The sequence below is a fragment of the Pelodiscus sinensis genome, chromosome 9, assembly GCF_049634645.1.
Source record: "Pelodiscus sinensis isolate JC-2024 chromosome 9, ASM4963464v1, whole genome shotgun sequence".
In the NCBI taxonomy this organism is placed as follows: domain Eukaryota; kingdom Metazoa; phylum Chordata; order Testudines; family Trionychidae; genus Pelodiscus; species Pelodiscus sinensis.
Genome location: NC_134719.1, coordinates 59687768 through 59715413, shown reverse-complemented (window position 1 = coordinate 59715413; position 27646 = coordinate 59687768). Strand labels below are relative to the sequence as shown.

Below are 27646 nucleotides of genomic sequence, written 5' to 3'. Positions count from 1 at the left end.
AGTCCTGAATTCTACTGCTAAGCCAGAATACTGTCTGAGGCAGGTTTTTTGTTTTTTGGTTCTTACAGTAAATATACAACTCTACTCGAAGATAGCGAAAATAGACTGCGGCTATTCCCATCCATGTGAGTATTGCCTTCACCATGTTGCTATTAGAAAAAGTGACAGTATGAATTTAAATTTTGTGTAATACCTTGTAATATTTTATATAAACTAATGGCTCACCCTTTCTACCCTGGATTTTTAGGAAGCCATCTGGGAGATTAGAAGTCATCCAGCTGATGAAGGTGATGGACACAATGCTGGAGAAGGTTGGAGCAGATGATGATCAAATTGGGATAACAGGACCTACACAGGTAATGTCTTGCCAAAACCCTGAGAAATAACATCTTGTATACCCTAGTGTTAAAGATGTCTCCCAGTGGTTTAATTCTAAGACTATATGCTAATGTGGATCTTCCTTCTCATTCTGGTACTACTCATGGAGACTGTTGCTTGTTGAGGATACCCTCTTGGGTTTTGGTCTGGTTCATGAAGACTGACAGGTTGGCACCATGGCATTAAATGTTGGAGTTTCCTGGTGTTAAAGTTGCCAACAGGATATAATTTGAATGGTTACTGTGAAAGAATTAAAGCAGCAGATGCCTGATCATAATTACAAAAGGAGACCCTACAGCTTTTGATGCAAGATGACTGAGAAGTGTTAAAAGCTGGGCCTTCAGAAATCTGTCCAGCCCGGAAACAAGGTGTCAGAGAATCTCCCTATCTTGGGGTTATCTTCAGGTATTCTGTGCACAGAACTGGGGCTGATTTGGACCTAAGGGCAAGATACTAAAAAATACTCAATAGCCATCTAACTGTTTCCATTGGAGTTAACAAAAGGGTTCCATCAATGTGGATGGGAGCAGAGTTTGGCTTATACTGAAAACCATACCATTGAGCTAATGACCAATGACACTTTCTCCGCTGCACTGGATTATCATTTTTTTCTTTAAAAGAAATCTATCACAAGTGTTTTGTTTTTTAAAACTTTTATTTTAACGTCATCACTGTCAAAGGGTAAATTCCTTAACAAAGTCTGCAAAGACTCTGGTTTTGTTTTTTGCCAGCTGCACAATGTGTTGGAGGTGCTGAAGGTAGAGCAAAATATTTACAACATAGTGTTCCATGAACTGATTCGACAGGTCAGTGTGGATTGTGCAGAGAGAGGAGAACTGCTTTCTAAGCTTAGGTGAGAATTCAAAGCTCCTTTTCAGATTATGGCTTTGTTCTGACTAGCTTGGTATTTCATAAAACCATCTTGCCTCCAGGAATGTTAAAAATAATGAACTGTCATTCTCCTCAGTACCGCTGCCCTATTCTGTATAAGTGATGTCTAGTGGGAGAACCTGTGAGTAGAGCAGATTAATTGAGAGCTTCTTTGTGATCAAGGGTTTTATACCATTCTCTCAGATGCGTGTTTTTGGCACAATGAACTAGCACTAGACTATTAAAATCCTGGCTTCAAAAACTCAGAAGATTATATTATAAAAATGTCAATACTCAGTAGAAAGAGAATCATCTCCTAGATATTGGATTAGCAGATTTGCGTTCTCAGAAAGTTAAGTTTTTTCCAGTTTACTGTGTGTCTTTCTATTATAGGCAGAGGTACGTGGGTCTGCTGGATCGGATCCCTCAACAGATGAGAAACCTTTACAAAGAAATGATGGCACAACGAGTAATGGACAGGCATCTTACAGAAGAGTTACACAATTTCAAGGAATCTGTTGGACAGCTGACCAGGTCTGAATAATAACTGATCCTTAAAAATCTACCTTCTGTGCAGTAGATTTGTTACATGTTCTGCTCTTCCATGGTTTTTGCTCCATGTTTTATATTGTGGCTCAGAACAGTACTGGCCGCCTTATTTTTTATGCAAAGTTTTCCCCCCACATTCTTATTCAGCACCAGTTATGTAGAACAGAACAATGACTGACAGCAAACTCTTTTCTGTTTCTTCAAATCAGGGTGGATAATAATTTATAATTAAAAAAAAAATCAAAAAAGAGTTAATTTTAAATTAAATAGAACTTATTCAATTTAAATTAAATTAAATTTAAAAATACATTTGAAATCACGATTGCCTATGTTAAGACCTAAGTGAATTTTAAGCTATTGAAATAATTTAAATTAAATACTAAATAATAGTGAATATTTGCTATGAAGTTTTAAAGAAAGTCAAACCACTGAAATGATAGCAGTCACTTGGCAGGTATTTAGAACCAAAGTATGAAGTATTAAATCAGCTTTTGACAACAGTAGCTTCTTCTGCTTGTGCAGAGAAAGTATTTTGTTCATTTTAGTGTATTCGTGTGGTTCAGTTCAATGACTAGTTCATTAAAAGTTTTTTAAAAAACCCACTTGGGATTGAAAAAGCTGGAACACTTGTTTTCCTCTTCCACGCTATGAATAAAAACTAGGTGTGAGGAGATGAGATCTACTAGTTCTAAAATGTCAAAGGACCTGGTGACCAGAAACAGTTCAATTCATTAAATGCAGATACCTTCTTTGTTATATACATTCGTTAATTTTAAATGCAAAACTTATTTTGATAAACTTTTTAATAATCTTTTTTACATATCAAACATATTTAAAATAGTTTTAATTAATAAATAAAAGGATGTGTTGGTGTATTTTTCATTGATTATGAATTTCCATTCAAACAGAGCTTAACACAAATCACAAGTAAATAATTAATCTTCATCTGGTAAATGCGAAATATATCCTTCACCATTTTCTAACTTAAAAAATGGAAAAACTAAGAGTCACAATAAATGTAGAGTAAGTTATGTTATTGCTTAAATAAATGTGTATAGGTATGGTGCATCTTCTTTGTTTGCAACAAGAAGCACCACGCTTAGTATAAAGACTATATTGAGTTGCAGATTAATATGTTTTATGTTACTAATCAGTGAGAATCAAACTTTCTTTAGAAAAATAACCAAAAAGTACAAATGCAAAACATGATTAAAGTTGATGATTTAAATCAAGATTTTCTGTTTTCTAATTTCAATCATGATTAAAATTGGTGATTTAAATAGCTTTCATTTAAATTCATCTATCCTGTTTCAAATGTAATTCAAAGCAGTCTGCATACAGAGAGCCTTAGGCAAAATATATGGACAAGAAGACCATAGAATTTTGCGTCCACTGGAAGGAGATAAAGATCCCTTAAGATGAGTTGACTTGACTGTTTGAATAAGGGGAGCACACAGGACAGCTGAGCACACTCTGGATTGAGGTTGGTAGGTTGACTCTGAATTGCTGATTACAGCACGCTGTGATATGACTGTTCTGTTCTATTCCAGTGAGCTGCGCGAGGTCCGAGAACGCGACGTCAGGGTGACCAAAGAAGCAGAACGGGTCCATGAGGAGATGGCTGAAGCAGTCCGGGATGCTGAGCTGAATGCAAAGTAAGTTCCGTTAGCCCAGGGAAGATTGGTGTTCAGGCGACATTTCTGAGTCAATAAGATGTCTTTGAATTGAAGGCAAAGCACATTCTTCTCTGTTGCTTCATAGGGGATGTGGCACAGTGTTTAGTCTGAGTGGGAAGGGATGTGGCACAGTGATTTCTCTCTAGGGCATTGCAGAGCGGTGGTGAAATATTGATTTCTCTCTCTCTCTCTCTGGGAAAGTGGTTATTTCCATGCAGTATACCGCACAGAAATCTCTCTTATAATGCCGAATTTCTCAATGGGATAAGTTGTTTTAATGGCTCAAGTTTTAACTATTAAAAAGTCCTTTGTATTTGATGGCTACGTATTTTCACATTTTAATGATTTTGACTAAGTACTGCCTCCTCCTCTTCCTCCCAGTTCTGAGTTCCTTGTCCCTTGACACTCTGGAAAAACCATCATGGACCTCATACAATCTCAATCTCTGAGGGGCCAACTGGAGCAGAGTGTATCAGACTCCGTCATTGAGTAATGAGACACCTGACCCAGGGAAGGTTGCATTATGAATAGAAGTCGGCCTGAGCCCAGCGGAGACTTGTCTCCAGATTTGTTGGAAACTCACAACGGGCATATCAGTAAAAGGCCCTATTTGGGGTTCAGGGAAAAGGAGCTATGGATTGGCAGGCCCGCGGGTGTGTGGTAGTTGAGGAAAGGGAGCTGGCTGAGGCAGATGTCTGAGAAATGTTTAGAAGCTGCAAGAAAGATAAAAAAAATAGGCTAGGAGGAGGGGGGGCGTGGATTCCAGCAGTGTACCTCTGTCATCTTCAGTGCAGCATAGTTGTAGCCATAGCAATCCCATGATATTAGAGAAACACGGAGAGCGAGGTAATATCTTTAATGGGAACAGCTTCTGTTGGCGAGAAAGTGTGTCTCTCTCACCAACAGAAGCTGGTCCCATAAAAGATATTACCTCACCCACATCTTGTGTCTCTGTCTTCTTCTCTCAGTCTTGTGGAAGAATATCGTGAGTTGTATGAGTTACAGAGAGCCAGGCTTCAGACCCAGCTGTTCCAGTTAACCCAAGAGAAGGAAATCTGGAGCTCAGCTACATATGACCTGGCAATGAAGGTTGGTATAGACAGCATTATGGAGGACACTGCCTTACTACCGGATACAAACCATCGTAGCCAATTCCTGCTTATGGATTTCCAAGGCAGGTTTTGTTTCACCAAAATCTTGTTCTGTTGTTAGTTAAAATTCCAGACCGGCCAAGACTACTTTTCCTAGGGGATGACTGCTTTTTGGTTATTATAACTGTGGAGACTGATGGATCTGGATATTGTTTTCCTGGTGCTGAGCTTCAGGCTCAGTGCAAGAGGGTTGGTAGTAGTTCATGTCAGTGGGAGGCCATGCTGACTCACTACGGGCCTCCAGAGTCCGGGGCCCTCGGCCTGGCTGCAGGACAAATCTCAGTTCTAAAGGCCTCGCTCTTATGCAGGACAGGGCAACAAACAACCAACAGTCTCTGGTAACCCAGGTGGCAGTCCAGAGGCCATGCCCTAGTTTGGGTATGGGCCAGTAAACAAACAAACAGTTTTGAATAAACTGGTCGGCAGTCTATATGCCCTGGGACAGGGCGGGGCAACAAACTGTCTGGCAAACAGGTAAATAGTCCACAAGGTTTAAAGGCACCAGCCTATGTGCATGCCGGGCCAAGGTCGGGTGGCGGAGAGCCAACAAGTGCAGGGGTTTTTTTGCCACCCAGGGGGAACCTGCCACCCTAGGGATGGAGTGGCAGGAGGGACGCAGGCCCTCCCTACTCCACCACGTCCCAGCCCAGGGCCCGAATAGTGGCGATGCTGCGGCCACTGGATTGGTGGGGTTCCAGGCTGTCCAGGTCACTGGGTCAGCGGGGTTCCGAGCGGCAGTGCACTGCCCAGCTGATCTCCATGTCCTCAGCCGCCCCAGGATCAGCTTTCCCTGGGCCACTTCCCTGCTCCCCCTGGGGGCCTACCTGGCTAGTGGAGCTAGAGCCAGTTACCTCCCCGGCTGTTCTCAAACCTCCTCACCACTCCCCAAAAAACACTCCCATTGTAAATAACCGTGTCCCTTGCAGGTGATTGAAAGAAACCAGCTGACGTTGGCTCGCAGGCTCTATGTTAGTGAAAAGGCATGGACCAAAATCACCAAGCACTTTGTAGTGCTTCTGGCATCCCAGGTAGAGCCCAGTTTGTGATGCATGACTGTTCTGGAGAAGTATGTTTGGAGAGCTTGTGTCAGTGTAGGGTCCACCTGTCTCAGTGCAGAATTTCATGCTTCCCAGTTACTATTTGAACTTTATAGTCTTGGCTCAGGGTTGAATGAACATTATGGTTTGAATAGGTTTTCTTTCTCCCCATCTCTTTCTCTTCCTCTCCCTGATGTTCTTTCTTGCTCTTCTCTGTCCTTTCTCTCTCTCTCTCAACTCTCCTCATCTCTGTTTTCCCTTCTCTTCGTAGCTTTTCCTTCTTCTCTCCTGTTCATCCTCAGAGGACTAAGCCAAATTTGTGCTAGTGTAATTGTATCCTCAACAGTGCTGGCCCAGCATGTTTGCCTTCTGATATTTCAGCACAACACAAAACTCGGGTACTGAGTTGAGTCAAGTGTGCCTCAGTCCTCATGCTGTTGGTGAAATATGCAGCTCCCAGGGCCATTGTGTATGCTGTGGAAGTAGGTACTTTGTCATAAAACTGAGTGGTCATTGTTCTGATCCCAGTGAAATGGAAGGCCCCTTTGCTTATGGCTCTCTCATTTGCTCTTGTGATGCGTACAGGACACAGCAGACCTTTCCGATTTGCAGGAGATGACGGAGCAGTTCAGGGAGTTGTTGGGCAGCATTGGAATTGAAGTGGAACAGGCTGAGAACTCCAGCAGGAAGAAGCTGCAAATTGTTCAGAATAGCCTTAACAAGTGGATGCAGTACTTCCAGGAGCATGTTTTGTGAGTGTGCAGGGGTGATTGTTAAATTTGCGCGGGGGTACACTTGCTACCTCCACCTCCATTGTGTGACAGAACATTGCAGTGCACCAAATCTGGCATCCTGTATGCAGCCCAAACCCCCATTAGCTGGAGGATTTGGCTCACTGGGTGCAAGCTGCATATACCGTAACCATTTTTCTGTTGGGCTTGCTATCTGTTTACTGTACTTTGAAAGCCTTGTCCACAGTTGAAATCTGTCAGCTCCAGTATGGTGATGTAGACTTCTGTTCATGCCTTCTGCAATAACTCTTACTCCCCCACTGAAAACAAGAAACAAACAAACAAAAAAAGGTTTCATAGTAAACTGAGAGATCTGTTTGTTACCATGAGGACTTTGCAGTGAATGGAAAAAAATGATCACCTAAGATGAAACATTACTAAAATACAAGAAGCACCTGATAGAGGTATATAAAATCATGAGTGGTGTGGAGAGGGCAAATAAAGAAAAGTTATTTATTAGTTCCTTAAATAGAAGAACTAGAGGACACCAAATGAAATTAATGGGTAGCAGGTTTAAAACTAATAAAAGAAAGTTCTTCTTCACACAGCGCGTAGTCAACCTGTGGAACTCCTTGCCAGAGGAGGCTGTGAAGGCTAGGACTATAACAGAGTTTAAAGAGAAGCTAGATAATTTCATGGAGGTTAGGTCCATAAAAGGCTATTAGCCAGGGGATAAAATGGTGTCCTTGACCTCTGTCAGAGGCTGGAGAGGGATGGCAGGAGACAAATCGCTTGATCATTGTCTTCGGTCCACCCTCTCTGGGGCACCTGGTGCTGGCCACTGTCGGCAGACAGGATACTGGGCTAGATGGACCTTTGGTCTGACCCAGTACGGCCGTTCTTATGTTCTTATGTATGTTATGTTCACCTTAAAGAATAACAAAACATGTAAATGGTATCATGAGCTTTCGTAGGTACAACCCACTTCTTCAGATGAATGGAGTATTAAAAGTCCAATTACAAAATAAATAGGGAATAGGGGCAGGGAGGAAGGGAAAAAATAGTGACTTAGAGTGTTCATGTTACAAGAAGCTGATAGAGAAGGTGCAAATTGTTCTTAGGTACCCATTGTTTGGTTGGTTAAGTCATTAGGATGTGGAAGGTAGTGAGCTAGCCATGTCTTTATTCATACTTTTGTGATGGCTCCCAAAATTGTAATTGAAGTTAAGTTCCAACACTTCCCTATGTATTTGGCTTGTGGAATTGGCTTGGCTAACAGCGTTTAATTTTTATTTAGCACTGTACTGTATTTGTTTTGTGTAATTTTGCTTTGTCTCTGCTGCTGCCTGATTACATAATTCTGTTTCTAAATGAGGTCTGTGGTTGACTGGTCGGTTCATAACTCTGGTGTTTGTAACTCTGAAGTTCTTCTTCGAGTGATGTCCCCGTGGGTGCTCCACTACAGGTGTCGGGCTCGTCCCGGCGCCGCAAACCGGAAACTTCTTCGTAGCAGTAGCCCCCTTCGGAGGACCGCGCGTGCGCAGTGTGCCCCGCGGCGTTCGCGCCTTTTCTGCGTCGCGCGGTCCAACCCGCCAGTTCCTCCTAACCGTCCACGGCCGCAGACGGATCTGGAACACGCTCCTCTCCTGAGGAGAAATCGTTTAGTCAGAAAATTAGATATATGTTCAGTTGTTTTCCCAGTTAGCCCCTTCCCAACGTAGTGTTAGTCAGTGTTATATCGTTAGTTAGTTAGATTGGTTAATTGTTTAAAAAAAAAAAAAAAAAAAAAAAAAAAAACAACACCCCTGTTACTTCAACCCCCTGTTTTAATCCCGGGGGTTACACCCGCACAGTGAACCATGCCCGGTTCTCCCGGGTTCAAGAAGTGCGCATCATGCGGCGAGGCTATGCCGGTGTCGGATGGCCACTCCCGCTGCATTCGCTGCCTAGGGGAGGGCCATATCCCTCAGAAGTGTGGCCATTGCGCCAAGCTAACGGCGCGCACGAGGCGTGACAGAGAGATGCGCCTTAAAATGCTCCTCTTCAACAAGGCTCTGCAGCCGCCGACGTCAACAGAGCGAGAGACCGAGGGTACGCACAAGACCAAAGAAAAGGCCTCCGCTTCGTCCAGGAGCCTAAGTGCGGCAGACTCGAGAGCCGTGTCGGGCCACCCACAGGCGATGGAAAAGCCTTCCAAAGCCCGTAGCACATCGGCGCCGAGCCCCGCACTCTCTGTGGCATCGGCCCCGCCAACCCGTCCGGAGTCGGCACCATCATCAGCGGCACCGAGCCTCCGAGCGGCACCGCAGCCGGATTCGGTGCGGTCCTCGGCACCGAGGCAATCGGCACCGTCGGCGCATGACCGTGCCCCGACTAAGACGGCACCGGTGGCCGGCCCGGCACCGAAGCCTAAACAGGCACCGAAGCCTAAGCCGCAACAACCTAAGGCACCGGACACGGCACCGAGGAAACACTCGGCACCCAGATCCCATCCAAAGCCTAGCGACGCAGCCACTCCTCATCCTCAGGGCGCGTCGGCACCGCACCGCACCGACCGATCGCTGGAAGTGGAGCAGCCGTCTCAGTCTCCCGTTTCGGCACCGGACCCGACGACCTTACACCCTCAGGTGTCGGGACAAGAAGTGCTTCCGCCTTCCTCGCCTCCTGCGCCTCAATCACCATGCCTTCCAGGGGAAATCTCTGATGGGGCCTCACTTATCTCGATCCCAGATAGCCCGGTCCCCCATACTTCTAGAGCGGTACCGACGAAGGCACAGAGGAAAACACACCACCCTCGTACCCCTTCTCCAGGTTCGGACAGGGCAGCCTTCTCGCCTGGACCTTCGATTTCACCTCAAAGACGCCGGAGCCACTATCACGAGTACTCTCCTGCACGCCGCTACTATAGATCCCCGAGAAGGTCCATCACACCGCCTCACTATCACCGATCATACTACTCCAGATCGCCGTACCGTTACTCGTACCGTTCTCGTTCCCCTCGATCACCTACCCGCTCCCGCTATTATCGTCATAGGAGCACTCTGTCCTATTCTCCACAATACTCTCACGTGCGTCTCGTCACCGCTCACCGCATTCGGAGCGTTCACGATCAATATCGAGGCGCTCACCCTTGTCTCCGAGCCGACAGCAAATATATTCGCCAACGACCCAAGGCTCTATTCCACCGGCTCAAAGCCCACCAGCGCCTACGGGAGATGCGTCCACGACTTCGGTCCCACAGGACGATACCACTCAGTCACCAGTGGCGGAACACCAGTCAGTGGCCTCCCCGACAGATGTCGCTTCCTCTTCTCCTGATGATGCGGTGTTTAACGACGAACCCCCTCTGGCAGATGATTATAAGCAGTTCCATGAGCTTTTTACACGGGTAGCGGATTCACAAAACTTACGCACCTCGGGGGCGCCTCCAAAACACCATCCGCTGCTCAGAAATTTACAACATTCTAGTAAATCCAAGCTAGCTCTTCCTTTCGATGCCGCGATATTGGAGGTAGCCAATGACATCTGGCAAACTCCGGCATCTATGCCTCCTACCAACAAACGCACGGACAGGAAATATTTTATCGACGCCAAGGATGCAGAGTTTCTCTTTACCCATCCTGTTCCGAACTCTATCGTGGTTGACGCAGCACAGCAAAAGGCGAGATCCGCGCAGGCGAGAAATTCTATCGCGGACAAAGAGGCCAAACGCTTGGATTTGCTAGGCAGAAAGGTCTATTCATCTGCTACGGCCACATTGAGGATGGCAAACTACTCTGCCCATCTTGCCAACCACGACTTCGACTACTATTCGAAGTTAGTGCCGCTCATACAGCATCTCCCACATTCCCAAAGGGAGGTACTGAAGGCCATAGTACAAGAGGGGTACACAGTGGCCCGTAATGCGCTCCAGATATCCCTCGATATCGCGGACTCGGCCTCCCGCACTACCGCGACGTCCATCGTCATGCGACGAGACTCTTGGCTCCACCTGGCTTCCGTGCCAAAGGATCTACACCCTAAGGTGGAGGACCTCCCATTTGACCGAGCATCCCTGTTCGCTCAAAACACAGACCAAGTGTTCCACTCAGGAAAAGACTCTAGAAATACGTTAAGAACTCTAGGGATGTACACCCCGCCCTTCAGGCGCAGGAGAGCCTGGCCATATAACAGGCAGAGGCCGCCTCCTTCTTCGGCTTCCTACTATACCAACCAACGATTTAGGCCATACGACCAGCATAGACAGAGGCAGCGCCCCCAACGTCGCCGCCAGCAACCTAACAAGGCCAACAACCAGCAACAATCTAGACAGCAAGTTTGACATACTGATCGAGAGTCTGCGAGCCATCCCTCAACTAGAACCCAACGCGAGAGTAACCAAACTCTTCAACCGCCGTCTGTATCCATACTTCCTTCGTTGGTTTGCCATCACCACAGACCGCTGGGTCAGAGAGATTGTAACCTCAGGACTCACCATTCCGTTCTCCACCTTGCCTCCCACCAACCCTCCCTCCCCACCCCTTTTCAGGGACCCCTCCCACGAAAATCTGTTACGACAGGAAGTAGTACACCTACTTACCATAGGTGCGGTGGAAATAGTTCCTCCCGAATTCCATCGCAGGGGGTTCTATTCCCGATACTTCCTCACAGAGAAAAAGTCGGGGGGATGGAGGCCGATACTAGACCTTCGCGGTCTCAACCGCTACCTGCGAAGATACAGATTCAAGATGGTTACTCTGGGTTCCATCATTCCAACACTACAAAAGGGGGATTGGTTCGCGTCTCTCGACCTGCAGGACGCATACTTCCACATTCCTATCCATCCAGCTCACAGGAGGTTTCTGCGATTCACCGTCGGAGACGACCACTACCAATATGCGGTACTTCCCTTCGGCCTATCCGCAGCTCCGAGAGTATTTTCAAAGACCATGGCAGTCATAGCGGCATACCTCCGTCGAGCGGGGATCACCATCTTCCCTTATCTCGACGACTACCTCCTCTCAGCACCTTCGAGAGAACAAGCCGAGATGGCAGTTGCCACTACAAAAGGCATCTTCGAGACCCTTGGCCTAATTATCAATCTGCCAAAATCTACTCTAACTCCGGCCCAGTCCATCGTGTTCATTGGGGCCAGACTAGACTCTACCACTGCTATGGCGTATCTGCCTACGGACAGAGCCGACACCATTCGAGACCTATCGAACGTCTTGCTCACAGCCCCGAAGGTCTCTTACCTTACCTGCCTGAAACTATTGGGCCACATGGCCTCTACCACATACGTCATAGCCCATGCTCGCCTCCGCATGCGATGTCTGCAACACTGGCTCCTCATAGCCTACAAACCGGGCATTACCAATATCAACACTTTCATAACCATCCCTGCCCGAGTCAGGAAATCGCTCGTTTGGTGGACTCTACCTGCCAATACTCTAGCAGGCGTTCCATTCCGGATCCAGCCCCCATCCATTCAATTGACCACGGACGCGTCGCTAATAGGCTGGGGGGCGCATATGTTGCACTACCGGATTCAGGGACTGTGGTCCCATCAGGAATCCCTACTCCATATAAACTTCCTGGAGCTCAGGGCAGTCTTCAACGCATGCCGCCACTTTGTCCAACATATACAGGGGACCACCATACAAGTCCTTACCGACAACATATGCACGGTTTACTACATCAACCGGCAAGGCGGGGCCCGGTCCAGGACTTTGTGTGCGGAAGCAGTGCGCCTGTGGAACTGGGCGATCCGCCACAGGATCGCGCTCGTAGCTTCCTATCTCCCAGGCAAAACCAATATAATTGCGGACACGCTCAGCAGATCATTCCACTCCCAACACGAATGGGAGCTCCTTCACTCTGTAGCCCTCGATCTGTTTCGGGCATGGGGTTACCCAGAGATCGACCTCTTTGCCACTCGCGACAACAGGAAGTGCCGCTCTTACTGTTCGAGAGCGGGGATAGACAACCAATCCTTGGGGGATGCCTTCCTTCTCAATTGGGGGGCATACCATCTCCTCTACGCTTTTCCCCCAATCCCGCTGATACCGCGGGTAATACAGAAAATACTATCAGACTCGGCGACAGTAATCCTCGTGGCTCCCTTCTGGCCGCGCCAGACTTGGCTCACGCAACTTATGCAGATGTCGGTGTCCAGACCTCAACGTCTTCCAAGGATCAACAACTTGATCTCACAACAAAACGGCAACTTTCTCCACCCGGATGTCGACCGCTTGCACCTGACAGCTTGGCTCCTAACTGGCTCCAGGGCCTAGAATTAGCCTGCTCCCAAGCAGTCATGGATGTACTCGTGCAAAGCAGACGACACAGCACCCAACGATCGTACATCTATAAGTGGCGTCGCTTCTCAGCCTGGTGCCGGCCACAAGCCATTAACCCCCTAAATGTGCAGATCCAGCGTATTCTGGACTACGTCCTGCATTTACACTCCCAGGGATTGGCCGCTGCTTCGCTAAAAGTACACTTGGCAGCTATTTCGGCTTTTCACGCTCCCATAGAGAGCTTTTCCGTTTTCTCTCATCCACTTACGAAGAAATTTCTCAAGGGAATTTCCAATATTTGTCCACCACACAAGCCTATCCCGCAGCCATGGGACCTTGGCCTTGTACTGGACACCCTTACCCGCCCACCATTTGAACCACTTGCGACTTGTGAGTTACAAATTCTCACGATAAAGGTTACCTTTCTCCTGGCAATAGCCTCAGCTCGGCGAGTTTCAGAGCTTGCAGCACTCTCAGCGGACCCGCCATACACGATGTTCACTCAGCAGGGAGTCTCACTGAGATGTCACCCATCCTTCTTGCCAAAAGTCAACTCGTCCTTTCATGTCAATGAACCTATAATCTTCCCTACTTTCTACCCCAAACCGCATGCTACACCGGAGGAAGCCCGCTGGCACACTCTGGACATTAGAAGGGCATTGGCATTTTACCTTGACAGAACACGTCCATTCCGGAAGTCTCCGCGTTTGCTATTATCACTCGCTGATCGCTCTAAAGGTCATCAGCTGTCGTCCCAACGTATTTCCAAACATATAGTTAACTGCATCACCCGTTGCTACACTCTCAGGGGGAAATCTCTGCCCTGTTCGCTAACAGCGCATTCAACTAGAAGTATGGCTGCCTCCACGGCTTTTATGAAAAATGTATCTCTTACAGACATATGCAGGGCAGCGACATGGTCGTCCGCATCCACCTTCGCTAGACACTATGCCCTTGACCGTCTCAAGGTCGCTGACACAGCAGTCGCTCAAGCAGTCCTTTCGTCCGTGCACAAGTAAATCCGAAGCACAATCAGTGCGAGGGTGACTGCTTCATACTCACCTGTAGTGGAGCACCCACGGGGACATCACTCGAAGAAGAAGAAAAGGTTACTCACCTTGTGCAGTAACTTCTGTTCTTCGAGATGTGTGTCCCCGTGGGTGCTCCACGACCCGCCCTCCTCCCTGCTTCGGAGATCTCTCTTGTATCTTGCAGATGTTCCGGCTAGGAGGAACTGGCGGGTCGGACCGCGCGACGCAGAAAAGGCGCGAATGCCGCGGGGCACACTGCGCACGCGCGGTCCTCCGAAGGGGGCTACTGCTACGAAGAAGTTTCCGGTTTGCGGCGCCGGGACGAGCCCGACACCTGTAGTGGAGCACCCACGGGGACACACATCTCGAAGAACAGAAGTTACTGCACAAGGTGAGTAACCTTTTCTTCTAGTGTATTTATCCAGTAGCCTCTCACTAGGTAAAAAACCTGACTTAATTGAAGGCACTGGGAGTTTTGATTTGACTTCAACTGGACTGACAATTGCATCCTGTGATTATATAACTGGAGTTTTCTTTTTGAAATGTTACTTTGAATGGACTGACAGTGATCTTGTTTGTTGTTGAAGCTTGGCAATTTTTATGCTTACATGCAAATAAGTGAAATACCAACATTTATTTTAATATAACACTAAAGTTACAAAACGAGACATTAAAAGTCAGAAGATGCAAAATGTAAGGTTCTGATAGTAACATTAACTTGGTTATCTTCATTCTAGCTACTTGTTGACCTACACATTTAAAAAGTGAAATAAGACTAAAAATATTTTAGAAGATTTTTTTCTCCTGGTGATTACAGCATGAGTGAAGGACAGCATTTTGTCAATTTCATCCACAGCCTTACTGACAACTACATTTCCTTTCCATTATTTCTGTACTTGAAGAAATATTTTTTCCTAAATGGGACTCCACATGCTTTTGTGATTCTAGTGGAGGGCATGTAAGTCAGAGGTGGGGTGGAAGATGGGCCTCTGTTTCAAGTACAGAATATAGTATGTAGCGGGGCATGCACACATCATAAGTTTACTTTTGCACATTCAGGAGTAATGTTTCTCTTATATCTCATCCTGTCTCTCAATTTCTCTCCTTGTCCCTCTAGTGGGAAAGCAAGCTTCTCTGCTATAAAAAGAGATGTATTAGAAGAAATCCTAAAGGACTTCAAGAACTTGGAAAATGTAAGACTTTCTGATAAGCATAGGCCCTTAGCCTACAAATTAAGCTGCTAATAAGTACAAATTATTTAATTCTACAAATGCTAAGAAGGATAGTCATAAAGCAAAGTATAATTACTTAGTTTTCAACATCTTTTTCATCCTGAGCCAAACGGGCTTCCTCACTTTTCTATTGCACTTCTGGGTTGATCCAGCCAGCTGAGAGCTGTTACTGGGATGACATATTCATTACTTTCTTTTTAGATGCTGAATGAGGACCTGGAGCAATATGGAGGGGAAATTCTACTAATGAGGAAGGAGACCCTCAAGACTGCTGTCAACCTGCAGAAACGTTGGACGGAGCTGGGACAAATGGTGTTTAGTCGTCACAAGGATATTAATGGGGTGTTGCCTCCAGAGCTCAGGGCTATGGAAGAATTAAATGAACATGCAAGTGAGCTCTGCCGACAGTACAGCATAAGAATAAATGGGGACAATGGTAAGAGATGACCAGTCTTGTAATTCAGTTTTTCCTTCCAAACTAATGTAATCATTTGGGAACGAGATCAGAGGTATCAATGTGAAAAGCTGAATAAAAACTATGTTCAATGTGCAACAATGGTAGAAACAAACTATTAAGAAGTTATAAGAAACAGGCTAGTGATATTGAAAATATCATTCTGTAACACAGAGAAGTGGCACTCAGTCACCTAAGCACTGTGCTGAGGTCTGATTATCCTATACCCAAGCCTAGGTATCAGAGTAGAAGGGGGTCAGTATTTGGTTAACAAGGGGGAGAGGCATAGAGAAACTTCTGTGTGAGGAGAGATTGGAATCAGGGAACCATAGAACACTAGGACTGGAAGGGACCTTGAGAGGTCATTGAGTCCAGTCCCCTGCCGTCACGGCAGGACCAAGCACTGTTTAGATCTGTGCTCGGCAAAATACGGCCCAGAGGCTGGATCTGGCCTGCCAACCCACCGGATCCGGCCCACAGACCACACTGCCAGGACCTTCAGACATGCAGCTGCTGCAGCTTAAAGTGCAGTCCATGTGGCTCTCTGCTCTGCAGGCAGGGGAAGGATTTGTGTGAACTCCCTGCCCCAGCCCAATCCTCAGCTCCTGTTAGCCGGAAACAACTAATAGGATTCCCTCTCCCAGGTCGCCATCCAAACCCTCTGCACCCTCTTGCCCCAGGTCTCAACTCCCTCCCTGACCCTGTACCCCTTCCTATACCCTCCCCCAGGCCAAAATCTTCTCCTGCACCCAAACACCCTCTCAGACCCTGCACACCATTCTCCTGCCCCAGTTCACCACCCAAACCCTCTACAGTCTGCACCTCCTTTTTCCATTCTCCCAGGTCACAATTCCCTCCCAGACTTTGCACCCCCCCCCCAGGCCAGAGTCCTCTCTTGCACCCATACTCCTTCCGTGACCATATACCCCCTGACCCAGATCACAACCCCCTCCTTCACCCAAACTCCCTCTCAGACCTCACACCGTCTCCTGCACCCCACTTCCTTACCCCATGCACTCTTCTGCACCCAACCTCCATTCTAGACCCTGCATCTCCTCCACAGAAAAGTGCAGCCCTTGACCACTTTCCAAAATCTTGGAGTGGCCCCCCACTAAAAATGATTACCTACCCTTGGTCTAGATCATCCCTGATAGACATCTATCTAACCTGCTCTGAAATATCTCCGGTGATGGAGATTCCACTCTTCCCTAGGCAATTTATTCCAGTGTTTAGGAAAAACTTTGTAACTGTCAGGGTGGTTAATGTCCAACCTAAATCTACCATGCTGCAGTTTTAGCCCATTGCTTCTTGTCCTGTCATCAGAGGCCAAGGAGAATGATTTGTCTCCCTTTTCCTTGTAACACCCTTTTAGACTGCTATCATGTCTCTTCTTAGTCTTCTATTTTCTAAACTAAACAAGCCCAATTCCTTCAGTTTTCCCTCATAGCTCATGTTTTCTAGCCCTTTAATCATTTTTGTTGCTCTTCTCTGGACCTTCTCCAATTTCTCCACGTGTTTCTTGAAATGTGGTGCCCAGAATTGGACACAATACTCAGCGCAAAATAGAGCGGTAGAATGACTTCTCATGTCTTGCTCACAACACTCCTGTTAATGCAACCCAGAATTATGTTTGCTTTTTTGCAACAGTGTCACACTATTGACTCATGTTTAACTTGTGGTCCACTATGACCCCTAGATCCCTTTCTGCAGTACTCCTTCCTAGACAGTCACTTCTCATTCTATATGTGTGAAATTGATTGTTCCTTCCTAAATGGGGTACTTTGTATTTATCCTTATTAAACTTAATCATCCAATTTACCTCAGACCATTTCTCCAGTTTGTTCAGATCATTTTGAATTATGACGCTATCCTCCAAAGCACTTGCAACCCCTCCCAGCTTGACATCATCTGCAAAGATAATAATCGTACTCTCTATGTCATCATCTAAATCATTGATGAAGATATTGAACAGAAGCGGTCCCCAAACAGACCCTATAGAACCCCAATTGATTGAGTGTTACAATCAGAGCCAGTTAGTTTAGATTAGAGAAGACATGCTAGAGATATGCAGCATAAAGATATGTCTGGTGCTCCTATTTACCCTTTCTCCAAAAAAAAAAAAAAACAAAAACAAGGGACAGTCAGTGAATCTGCAAGTGAACAAATTTGAACCCATGATGCACAATCTGTGGAACTCTTTGCCACAAGACATCGTGGAAGCCATCACCTTTAGTAGGACTCAAAGAGAATTTAAACACTTGCTTTTGATAATAAGAATATGTATAGTTATATGCATCTCAGCAGACAGGGAATACACTTTTGCAGGTGTATTCTCTACACCTTTGCTCAGGCAGTTTCCCATTTTACACATGCATTTCTATTTGCACATACACATGCACACTCACCTGGCAGAAATTGGATGCTTGTGTTGAAAGTTTTGCCCTTTTAGGTATGAAACATTCTTGGCAAATAAATAAAGCCCTACTGTGAAAGGCTTTATGCATAGGAACAACAGATACTTCTTGGTCTGTCTGATCCAGTGCGCCTGATTGAATACAAAGCTGCTGATTCTTGTGATGCTGGCCGTTGCTGAGAGCTAGGAATCTGAAATTGAGCAATATAGGAAATATATCATCTTAACCACAACACTTGAAATAAACAGAAAAGCATCCATTGACTTGGTTTTGAATTAGTTCCTTACTAAAGTTATTCTTTAATTCAAGCGTGCTAAGTTCATGCCTAATGTAGTCATTCCTCTTATAGAATTTGAACCACTGCATTCTGAAGCTCACTTTTCACTGACTGAAGGAATTCTCTCCCCCCCCCCCCCCCCCCACAGGGGTAACTAGGATTTTGACAGGTTTAGTGAGCAGTATGGAAGATTGGACGTTCAAGATGCTAACCAACAAGCGAGGATCTGGCATGCCTGAATCTGAATGGCTGAAGTTGTCTCAAGTGATGCCTGATTGGCTGATCCAGGTGGCCGAACTGAGGACAATTATAGGTTCCAGCCAGTCCCGGGAAGATCTCAGGAGTAAAAAACTTCATGACTTGTAAGGTTCTTGCCAGTGTTCATAAGGCTGTCCTGATATAATTTTCTTTTCTCACATTCTTGGATAAATGTTCTCTTGTGGTAGATGCTGTCTGGCACAGGTGCTTAGTAATTGGCTACAGAGTCTTGGTTTAGGTGGGAAGCAGTGTTCCCTCGATTAATAACACACACACACACACACACACACACACACACACACACACAATTATGGAAGAAAGAATACTGAAATAAGGGATAATTAACAAGGTGCATGACTTTAAATGTTTACTTAATGTGAAATCAAATAAAAACAAAATTAATACTGCAACATTTTCAGTAGCCATTTGGTATCTTACATGTATCTGTTCCTTTGCGGCATAACACAAAATTGTCCATTTTCTTACAGGTACGGGGTAGGGGGTTGGAAGCATGTGTGTGTAGGACAGAGTGCGGGAGACCCTGCCATACATTGCTCCTGTTCCTGGCCAAAGGGAGTTGTGGTTGTGGGGGTGCTGCATGCCACTCCCCACAGCTCCAGCTCTGGCACACGGGGCAGCCGCCGGCCACCCAGTGCACCCAGGACTGGAGCAGCTGGGCAGCCACCACATGGCCCTGGCCCCAGCTTCAGCCTTCCCCAAGGCTGGAGCTGCAGCAAGGGTGAACCGCATGGCGGCTGCTGGAGCTGCGGCTGCAGTGCTATTTTTAGTACCACAGCCCCAGCCCCAGGAGCAGCCGCTCTGTGTCTGCATCTCCAGCTCTGGCAAGAACAGAAGTGGACTTTACAGGCCACATACACTGACGGAAGGGACTCAGGAGTGTAGACACACACATTATTAGATTGTCTTAATGTGCCTCATGTCAACCGAAGCTGGTAGTGTAGCTCAGGTTTCAGTCTTTAACTGGTAGAGAGCCAATGACAAATCTTTCATCATAACTCTTTGTCAGGCATTTGAGTTAAACATAACTAAAACCAGATTTCGAATACTCTGACTGAAAACCAGTTGCTCAAGATACTCTCTTAGTACTTGTATGGTCATAATGTTGTTATTTGTCAGCAATACATAAAGCCTCTCAAAAAGTCCAAGCTGGACAGAATTTCTGATGTAAAATTCAGTGGAACCTCTCTTCCACTTTTAAAATATGTGTTAGCCTTTGTTTGTCTGTCACAAGGAAGCAAATCAATTTACAACTTCTGTTTCCATTGTAAGTCACACTTACATAGAACTTGTGACTTCAAACAATTAGAATTCCCATTATTGGAAGCTCTTGTGCCTAGTATGACTGCCTCTTACAAGAAATTAATATAACTTCTGTCAGTTATTTGACTAAGTTTTTGTTAACCTAATCTCTCTTTCCCCACAGAGTTCCATTTTCCGTCATTTTTTTGCAGTTGTCTGGGAATGATCCTTATAGTAACTGCTCCTTAGCTCCTAGTACCCCTCTCCTGCAGTAAGAGTCCTTGATAGTGATAGAAATGTAGCCGTGTTAGTCTGGTGTAGTTAGAAACTCTCTTCCCACTACACTCTGACAATGAACATGGGTTTCACCTATATTGCAGATATAGCATTGAGTTGGGAAGCTAGATTTCTGTTTGAGCTATGAGAGCCTCAGATCTGATGCACTATATAGATCACTTTGGTTTGTGGGGTTGTTTTCCTTTAGGGTTGTTCCAAGTGATGTGTTTAAGATGATTCAACAATGGATCTTGACCACAACTTCTGGGACTGAGAAGGACAATCTTCAGCTTACAGAGGAAGTACGTATATGCCAGAGGGGGTTTGGGTTGGGAGCTCATCTGTCAAGCAGTCATCCTCGTTTCATTTTTGTATGTTTATTATTGTTTAGGGTAGAGTCCAGAGGAAGCTCCCTGTGCTTTTACCCCTTCCTCTCCCTTTGAAGCTCAGCACAATGGTTTCCACTTTTATGGCAAGAGGAGATTTGGGAGAGATCCTTTCAGAATCCTTCAGTGCAGTTGTCAGAAAGGACCCGCTAGAGTGTCATGAACCAGACTTTAACCAGGACCACTAGAAATTTATGAAAAACTTTGCCACATTATATAGATTTTTTCCTATGGCTTCCGCAAAGAGTTTTGGAAATCTGATTTTGAAAGTGCACATGATAATGTTAACAAGTTAATTGGCTGAAGTATAGCCAATTGTTTGACAATGCTTGCAATGCAGCAAGCAGTTTGCCTTATACAGAAGGGCTACGTCTACACTGGCCACAATTTCCGGAAAAGCCATGTAAATCAGGTAAGTCAGGATAGGGAAATCCGCGGGGGATTTAAATATCCCCCGCGGATTTAAATAAATATGTCTGCCGCTTTTTTTCCGGCTTGGGGAAAAGCCGGAAAAAAAGCGTCTAGACTGGCGCGATCCTCCGGAATAAAGCCCTTTTCCGGAGGATCTCTTATTCCTACTTCGAACAGACTTCAGTGAAAAGTCCCAATCTGAGCATGAAATTTCGACTGAATGTATTTCCCATGGCTCCAGTTATAAGATGCTGTCTTCTCAAGACTCCTTGCTCTTAGTGGTCCATGAAAAATGCAACCAGATGTCTGAACTGGACCTGATGTCCCAAGATTTGGATGCTGGGCCAGTATATAATTCTAGAGTAGCTCCCCACTCATTGCATTTTATATGCATTCATCAATTCCACTGTTATGTTAACTCAAGCCTCTCTTCATTGTATTTGAAGTTCTGTTATGAGGATTCTTTAGTGGCCTATGGAGAGCTGGCTACTTACACAGTGAACATAAAAGTGGCCACATAGGGTCAGATCAATGTTCCCTCTATCCCAATATCCTGTCTTCTGACAGTGGCCACTGCCAGATGCTTCAGAAGGAATGAAAAACACAGACCATCTTGGAGTGATCTATCCCCTGTAGTCCGTTCCCACCCTCTGGAGGGTCAGAATCTAGGAATACCCAGAGCATGGAGTTGCATCCATCTTGACTAACAGCCATTGATGAATCTATCCTCTGAACATATCTCATTCTTTTTTTCAGTCCCATTATCATTCCCTTGGCAAAGAGTTCCACAGACTTCCTTATATTTGTGCTAAACCTGCTGCCTATTCATTTCATTGGGCGACTCTTGGTTCTTGTGTTATGGGAAGGAGTAAATAACACTTCTTTACTCACTTTTTCCACAACATTTACGATTTTATACCACTGCCATATCTTCTCTCAGTCATCTGTTTTGGAAGCTGAATAGTCCCTGTCTTTTTAATGTCTCCAAACCCTTAAGTATTTGTGGCCCTTTTCTGTACTTTTTCCAGTTCTTTTTTGAGATGGGGCAACCAGAATTGCACGTGTAGTATTCAAGGTGTGGGTGTATCATGGACCTACATAGTGGTGTTATGATATTGTCTCTTTTATTATATAGATCCCTTTTCTAATGATTTCCAACATCCCGTTAGTTTTTTTGACTGCCACTGCACACTAAGTGGATGTTTTTAGACAGCTAGCCGCAATGACTCCAAGATCTCTTTTGAGTGGTAACAGCTAAGTTACATCCCATCATTTTCTATATATACTAGAAGACTTACCTGGCATTTCCCAGGTCTAGCCCACAAAGTGCAGGAGGCTGCACAGACCTCCTGCCGGCACTCCCCAGGCCTGGCTGGGGCTGGGGCAGAAGGAGGGGGCCACACAGGATGGCAAGGCATGGCTATGTTGGGCAGCCCAGTGGTGCTGGGGGCGTGGCCTGTGGCTCCATAAGAGGTGGCTGGGACGGGGATGCGCTGCCCAGCCCTGATGATGCACGTGTGGACTTTCCTGCCACTAAATTCAGAGTTCTTTGCAAATCTGACACCCAGTTACCATTCCAGACTCTTGCCGCGGTTTGATTCATGCTTTAACCCTTTAGTTTGAACTTCTGTGCAGATGACTGAACTCCACAAAGCCCTGACCATGTGGATGGTGAATGTGCTGACTTTGATGGTATCGGACCACTCCTCCAATAAGGGTCTCCTAGAGAGCGAGTCAGAAGCTGCTCAGGATCAAGAGCTCAAGAGGCTAAGTGGCTATTATCTAGAGGAAGATGCAAGGAACCTGGTTTCCAAAATGAGCAGTTTCTCCAAATATATCATGAGGTACTGATGACGCCTCAGACCTCACTTGCCTCCTAGGATTTTTTCCAATGGGAAAAATCCATCGTGTGATGGGACGGCTCCCTGAAGGGAGGTCTGAGCTCCCCAGAAGCGGGTGGGATTATAAAAAGGCAACTTTAATACTGTGTGGCACTCAGAAGGAAACATTTCAAGCATAAGTTAATGATAACATTAGCTGGAATAACTTGTGGTGTTCAACACCCACTGCTATGTAATCATTAAGGGCTTTACTGTCTAGGTGCATGGTTCAGATCACTTACACCTACCAGAGATCCTAAACGTCATGCTGAGGAAAATGATGGGGGTTTATGGCCTGTCTTCGAGGACTATAGTTCATAACGCAAGTACTGTAGTGGGTCCCCTGGCTCTAATGTTGGCATCTACAGACTCATGCTCTAACACGGGGCGTGATTTGTAAAGGAAAACAGCTCGCTGTCTGTTGTAGCAGTAATGCTGTGTGGTAACAGCCCCCCAGAAGATGGAACCTGGGCAAGGGGCTAATTGGAGAAGAGACAAGGGAGAGAGGAATGCAGGAGGAAGGGTGTATGGAGAGACTTGCTAGCTAGCTCAGTGACTGAGAGGAGAAATGAGACAGAGGGTAAAAAGGAGGAAGGTGAGACCCAAGGAAAGGATGCGGAGAGACAGAGACAGCATAGGGCATGAAGACAGACACACGCATATGCTGCTGCTTTTCTGGCGGACGGGCTCCCAGCTTAGGTTCTGCTTGGCCACCATTTGCTAATACCCAGGTAGGGGGTTGGGTTTCAAAGTGGATTCTGGGCTTTCTTCAAGCTCGGGGAGAGAGTTGCTTCTCTCCCACTCGTTGGAAGCTGAAGGAAAGGGGGCCTTAAAGGGGATCACTAGTATGACAAGTTGGCAAGAAATGCCTATACGGCGGAATTTCTGACATCTTCTGCATTTTGGGGCTCACAGATTGGGATGCTACAAATTCAGGGCTATGACTTCACTGCTGGGCCAAGGAGAAGCTGGTCTGTGAGCGAGAAAGCTTTTAATTCACATGGAACAGTTGGGAGTAATATCAGAGCGAGAACTTGGCCAGTCAAGTAACTTAAACATTCTCTTTATAGTTTGCTACTATGTCACAATTCCCCTATAATTTTGGAGATATTAAGCACAGTTTTATAGGCCTAAATCCTCCCACAATCCTTGCTCTAAGGCATATCAGAAACCTGACATGTACAGACAATTAAGTGATGTATATGGCACTGCTTTAACAACCCTGTGGTGTGTGACCACAGTGTGTCTTGTTGCAACAGCGGGGTTCTGCAGAATTCTGACCCAGGGGAAAAAGCTGTTTGAGGCAATTGCTGGAGGATAAGTGACATTCTGTGTCTCCTCAGCTGCTGCAAGGAGATGGTAGAGGTTACAGTTCGGAAGAAACAAGATGAATTGCATTCAGACGACGATTCTGAGCTCCAGGAACTGGAGAAAATCAAGGTAACAGTTGCCAGTGCACCTGTCTGTCCACGGCATGGGCAGATCAGCCCGGGTTTGTGAAAGGAAGAGGAAGAACAGGCACAAAGCTAACATGGACAAGAGAGTCAGGAAGGAGTTTGCACACAGAACATTTTTGCTTCATCTTAGACCCAAGCATGGAAAGCCATAAGCCACCAAATGTTCCTTACTTGCAACAGTATTTTCAACCTATATGGTTCACTGATGGTCAGTAGTGAATTAAAACATTGTCAAATTGATTGGATGATACAGACCCTTGTTAAAGACCCCAGTGCTCCGGAGAATCCCTCAACACTTCCTCTAGTCAGACTCTACCTCCACTCACAGATCCGCCCCAACCAGCAATTTCCTAGTTGACTGCAGCACCCAGAGAGCACTTCAAAAACTTCTCAGTTTTGAGCAGTCTGTCTGGGCCATGTTTAGCCTTAATTTCTTTCTTACACTGTTCTAGTATACATGCCTCAGGCCTTTTCTGTAGGATCTAATCCACATGAGAGTTGCTATAGACTCAAATCTAGTTTAAAGGTTGCCAGGCACTTGGGCTAGGTAGTTATATCCAGCATTTTGCCGAGCCTAAGGAGAGATCCCTGGGCATACTAGGTACAGTACCCCATTGGCACTGGACAAGACTTCCTGATCTAGTCCTAAGACCTCCTGATTCTGCATATGTATGTAAAGCTATTACGCAGATGTCACATTAGTTGCTGGATTTTATCTTAGAGAAGTCTGGCAAACATGCCCTCTCGTATTGCATAGCTCCATTCCTCCCTCCTTTGAAATTCCCATTATCTCCAAAGGCCACCTTGTATTGGGCTGATCCACCTAATGTTGCTCTAAGCATCACAGAGATGGGGCTGTTCCAAAGTGGTGTGAGAGAGTGCTTCCTGCAGGTTTGGGAATGCTTCGCCCCAGCATTTCTGTGCTGGTTTATGGGGTAAAACATCAAGCCTAGGGCCTGAACTCGGATTCCTGCCCCTACCTTTTAGAGTAATCTGCTGCTACTATGCTGCTGGGCCAAACCAATCGGCAACTTGTTAAATATATTGTATGGAATAGGATATGAGTGCATGAAAGGCTCCGTGTTTGAAGGCTTAGAGGAGTGTATTTTCCTTTGTAGGGTGAGGATAACTGGGGCTATATTAATACCATAGATAGAAGGATGGTGTGAATGAAATGTCAGTTCTTCTCTTCCTCTTGATAATTTGTCTCTTCAATTACTTTATCCCAGACTGAGTGCCTGGACTGGGTTAATACCTGCAATTTCCTGCTTTCGGAATTCAAAGGTTCTCCCGTCTCCTTACTGAGTTCAGAAGAGAAGACGAACCTGTTTGGGCCTCAGGTACTTAATGACTTAGTACTTGCCAGCCATAGCAGAACCTGTTTCTCTGGGGAGCAGTTGAAAGGCTTTCCCGACTGAATAGTGTGGTTCAGTTTCCAGGGGGGTTCCTCGTATTGGAGCCCTCTGCATTCCAGACTCCACGTTGGAGGACTATTGGGGTTCATGATGCTTCCTATGGGGGCAGACTTTCAGCTGCTGTCAATTGTCCTAGCTTCAATGGAGCTGTGGTAGTTGACACCAGCTGAAGATTGGCCTTGAGGTGTTTCCTGGTAAATGTTGCGTCTCCCAAGAAATTGCGAATTGATGGAATCCTGGGTTTGAATGGCACAGGAGTTCAGAATGGTAGGAGAGCTCCTACCTTCATTCTGTGTGTGGCTGGATGATGCCTATGAGAATATGACTTGACTCTCAGTTTCTGGATGGTAGATCTGACAGTGGTCTAATTTCAGACATACAGGGCCAAAATCAAACATGGTGGAAGTGAATTCAGTTCCATTGATTTGAATGGAGTTTCGTCTGCTTACGTCAGGTCTGATTTGACCCTGTGTGTATAGATATTGTTTGAGATTTCCCACATTTAATGTGTGCACCAGCTGCCCTGTAGTCATCCTAGTACCTTGTTCTGTGGCTTATTCTGAACAGATTTTGCCAAGCTGCGTAGGGGTTTGTAATATTCATATAGGTTCAGTAAAGCTTTAGAGGAGACATCAACTTCATGTAACTTGTGTTTTAAATAGATTTGAAGGCAGCCCTCATAAACCAGCTGAGCTGCCATTTATTTCCGGTTTAAAAATGTAAGCGGAACAAGATTAGTGATTGTCTGCCTTGTTTTGGTCTTGGCTTCTGTTCTGTGGAGGGACAGAATCCTGGACAAGAGTGCTCCTAACCGGTCCCCTTGCATTGCTTTCCAGGAGTCTCGGCCACAGATGCACTCAGATGATGCAGAGTCGTCTTTACCTGAAGAAATTTCTGAGTCTTCTAAACTTGGGAAGGGCAAAACTGAAGATGTTGATGTTGAAAAGAAATCTGTAAAATGGGAAGAAGTGTTAGGGGCAAAGGTGAAAATCTCCCTTTTTACAAATGATCGCAGACATGCTGCTTTCCAGTGGGGCCTTTCTTTGTTTCTTGCCATTTGCATGGGACACGTGAAGTGTAGGCCTCAGTGTCTGTGTGGTGCCAGGAGCCACTGCACTAGCTCCTCATTCACCTTTCCTTCCAGCAGGAGCCACCTGTGCCAGTTATCAGCAGTGAGCCCCCGACTGTAAGCGGTGAGGTACCTGAGGACACCATCAGAATCGTGGGACATGACGCCAACATCCATTTGAAATCCCTCAAGTCAACAACAGTGTCAGTCTCTGGGGTGAGAATCTCCATTATACAAATGTTTGTTTCCTTTTCACCTGGTCTGTAACTTGAGTTCTGAGACCAAATTTGTAAAAGGGTTTAGGTGCCTGAAGATGCAGATAGGTACCTAGTGGCATTTTCAAAAGAATCTAAGAAGCTGTGGCTGTTCTCTGTTTGTCCCGTTTTCCCCTTTTCACTTTTCTGATTTTACACAAATTCAGTAGGTTCTGGCCATCAGTGCCTAGAACATTCCCTGACATTTTGTAAAGTAAACACATTATAGACATGTTTTGTCCATGCTGCAACTAAGCAGAGACAGACCAGCACCTCCCTGGACCAGGCATATGCTACAGAAGAAGGAGAGCTCTGTTGCTTTTTCCCCTCTCCTCATGCTTCTGTTTAGAAGGTGTTTCCTCTTTTCCCCCCAGAGAGAGATGACTGCCAGCAAGTCAACAACCTCCTATTCTCAAAAGGAGTTTGAGATGTTGGCTACTCTGGACCGTTTGCAAGAGCAGCTCCTGTGAGTTCTGGGTCATGTGATTAGGGGGCTGAGAGGGATAAGATTTAATCCTTGAAAAAGAGGACTGTCCAGTTCTCTGCAAGGTGTTAACAAACTGTTTTAACAAAGTTGTGCCATAACCACACCAGCTTGCTTGAGTCGCTCTCACTGCACGCAGTTCACACTGCTTGGGGTCATATCATAGGCAAAGTCCTATGGAAAGAAAAATCTAATGGACAAAAGCGTTCAGGAGAGCTTGGAGTTTCTCAAAGAGGCAGTATTTAAGGAACAAGTGCAACCTGTTGCCATGTAGAGGAATGGTAGGAAGAATAGTAAGAGATCTGTTGGGAGCTCTTTAACGACATGACAATCAGAAAGGAATCCTGCAAAAAGTGGAAACGTGGACAAATTGCTACTGAGGAGTACAAACAAATAGCACAAGCACATAGGAAGAAAA

General features: G+C 45.8%; 1 protein-coding gene across 5 annotated transcripts in view; it reads left to right on the top strand.

The window, feature by feature from the left end:
* AXDND1 (axonemal dynein light chain domain containing 1) overlaps positions 1–27646 on the top strand; it is a 41505-nt gene that overhangs the window by 9214 nt on the left and 4645 nt on the right. For 4 of the 5 annotated variants that reach the window (XM_075936848.1, XM_075936850.1, XM_075936851.1 and 1 more), the window contains 18 exons: positions 69–125; positions 248–356; positions 1110–1231; positions 1642–1782; positions 3348–3452; positions 4442–4562; positions 5551–5652; positions 6247–6413; positions 14819–14894; positions 15135–15369; positions 18227–18440; positions 20081–20174; positions 22305–22513; positions 23893–23989; positions 25236–25346; positions 26258–26404; positions 26566–26706; positions 27119–27210. In XM_075936848.1, the coding sequence (XP_075792963.1) occupies positions 69–125; positions 248–356; positions 1110–1231; positions 1642–1782; positions 3348–3452; positions 4442–4562; positions 5551–5652; positions 6247–6413; positions 14819–14894; positions 15135–15369; positions 18227–18440; positions 20081–20174; positions 22305–22513; positions 23893–23989; positions 25236–25346; positions 26258–26404; positions 26566–26706; positions 27119–27210 (2340 nt within the window). The remainder of the gene's footprint in view (positions 1–68; positions 126–247; positions 357–1109; positions 1232–1641; positions 1783–3347; positions 3453–4441; positions 4563–5550; positions 5653–6246; positions 6414–14818; positions 14895–15134; positions 15370–18226; positions 18441–20080; positions 20175–22304; positions 22514–23892; positions 23990–25235; positions 25347–26257; positions 26405–26565; positions 26707–27118; positions 27211–27646) is intronic. The other variant, XM_025186602.2, reaches the window with a different exon arrangement.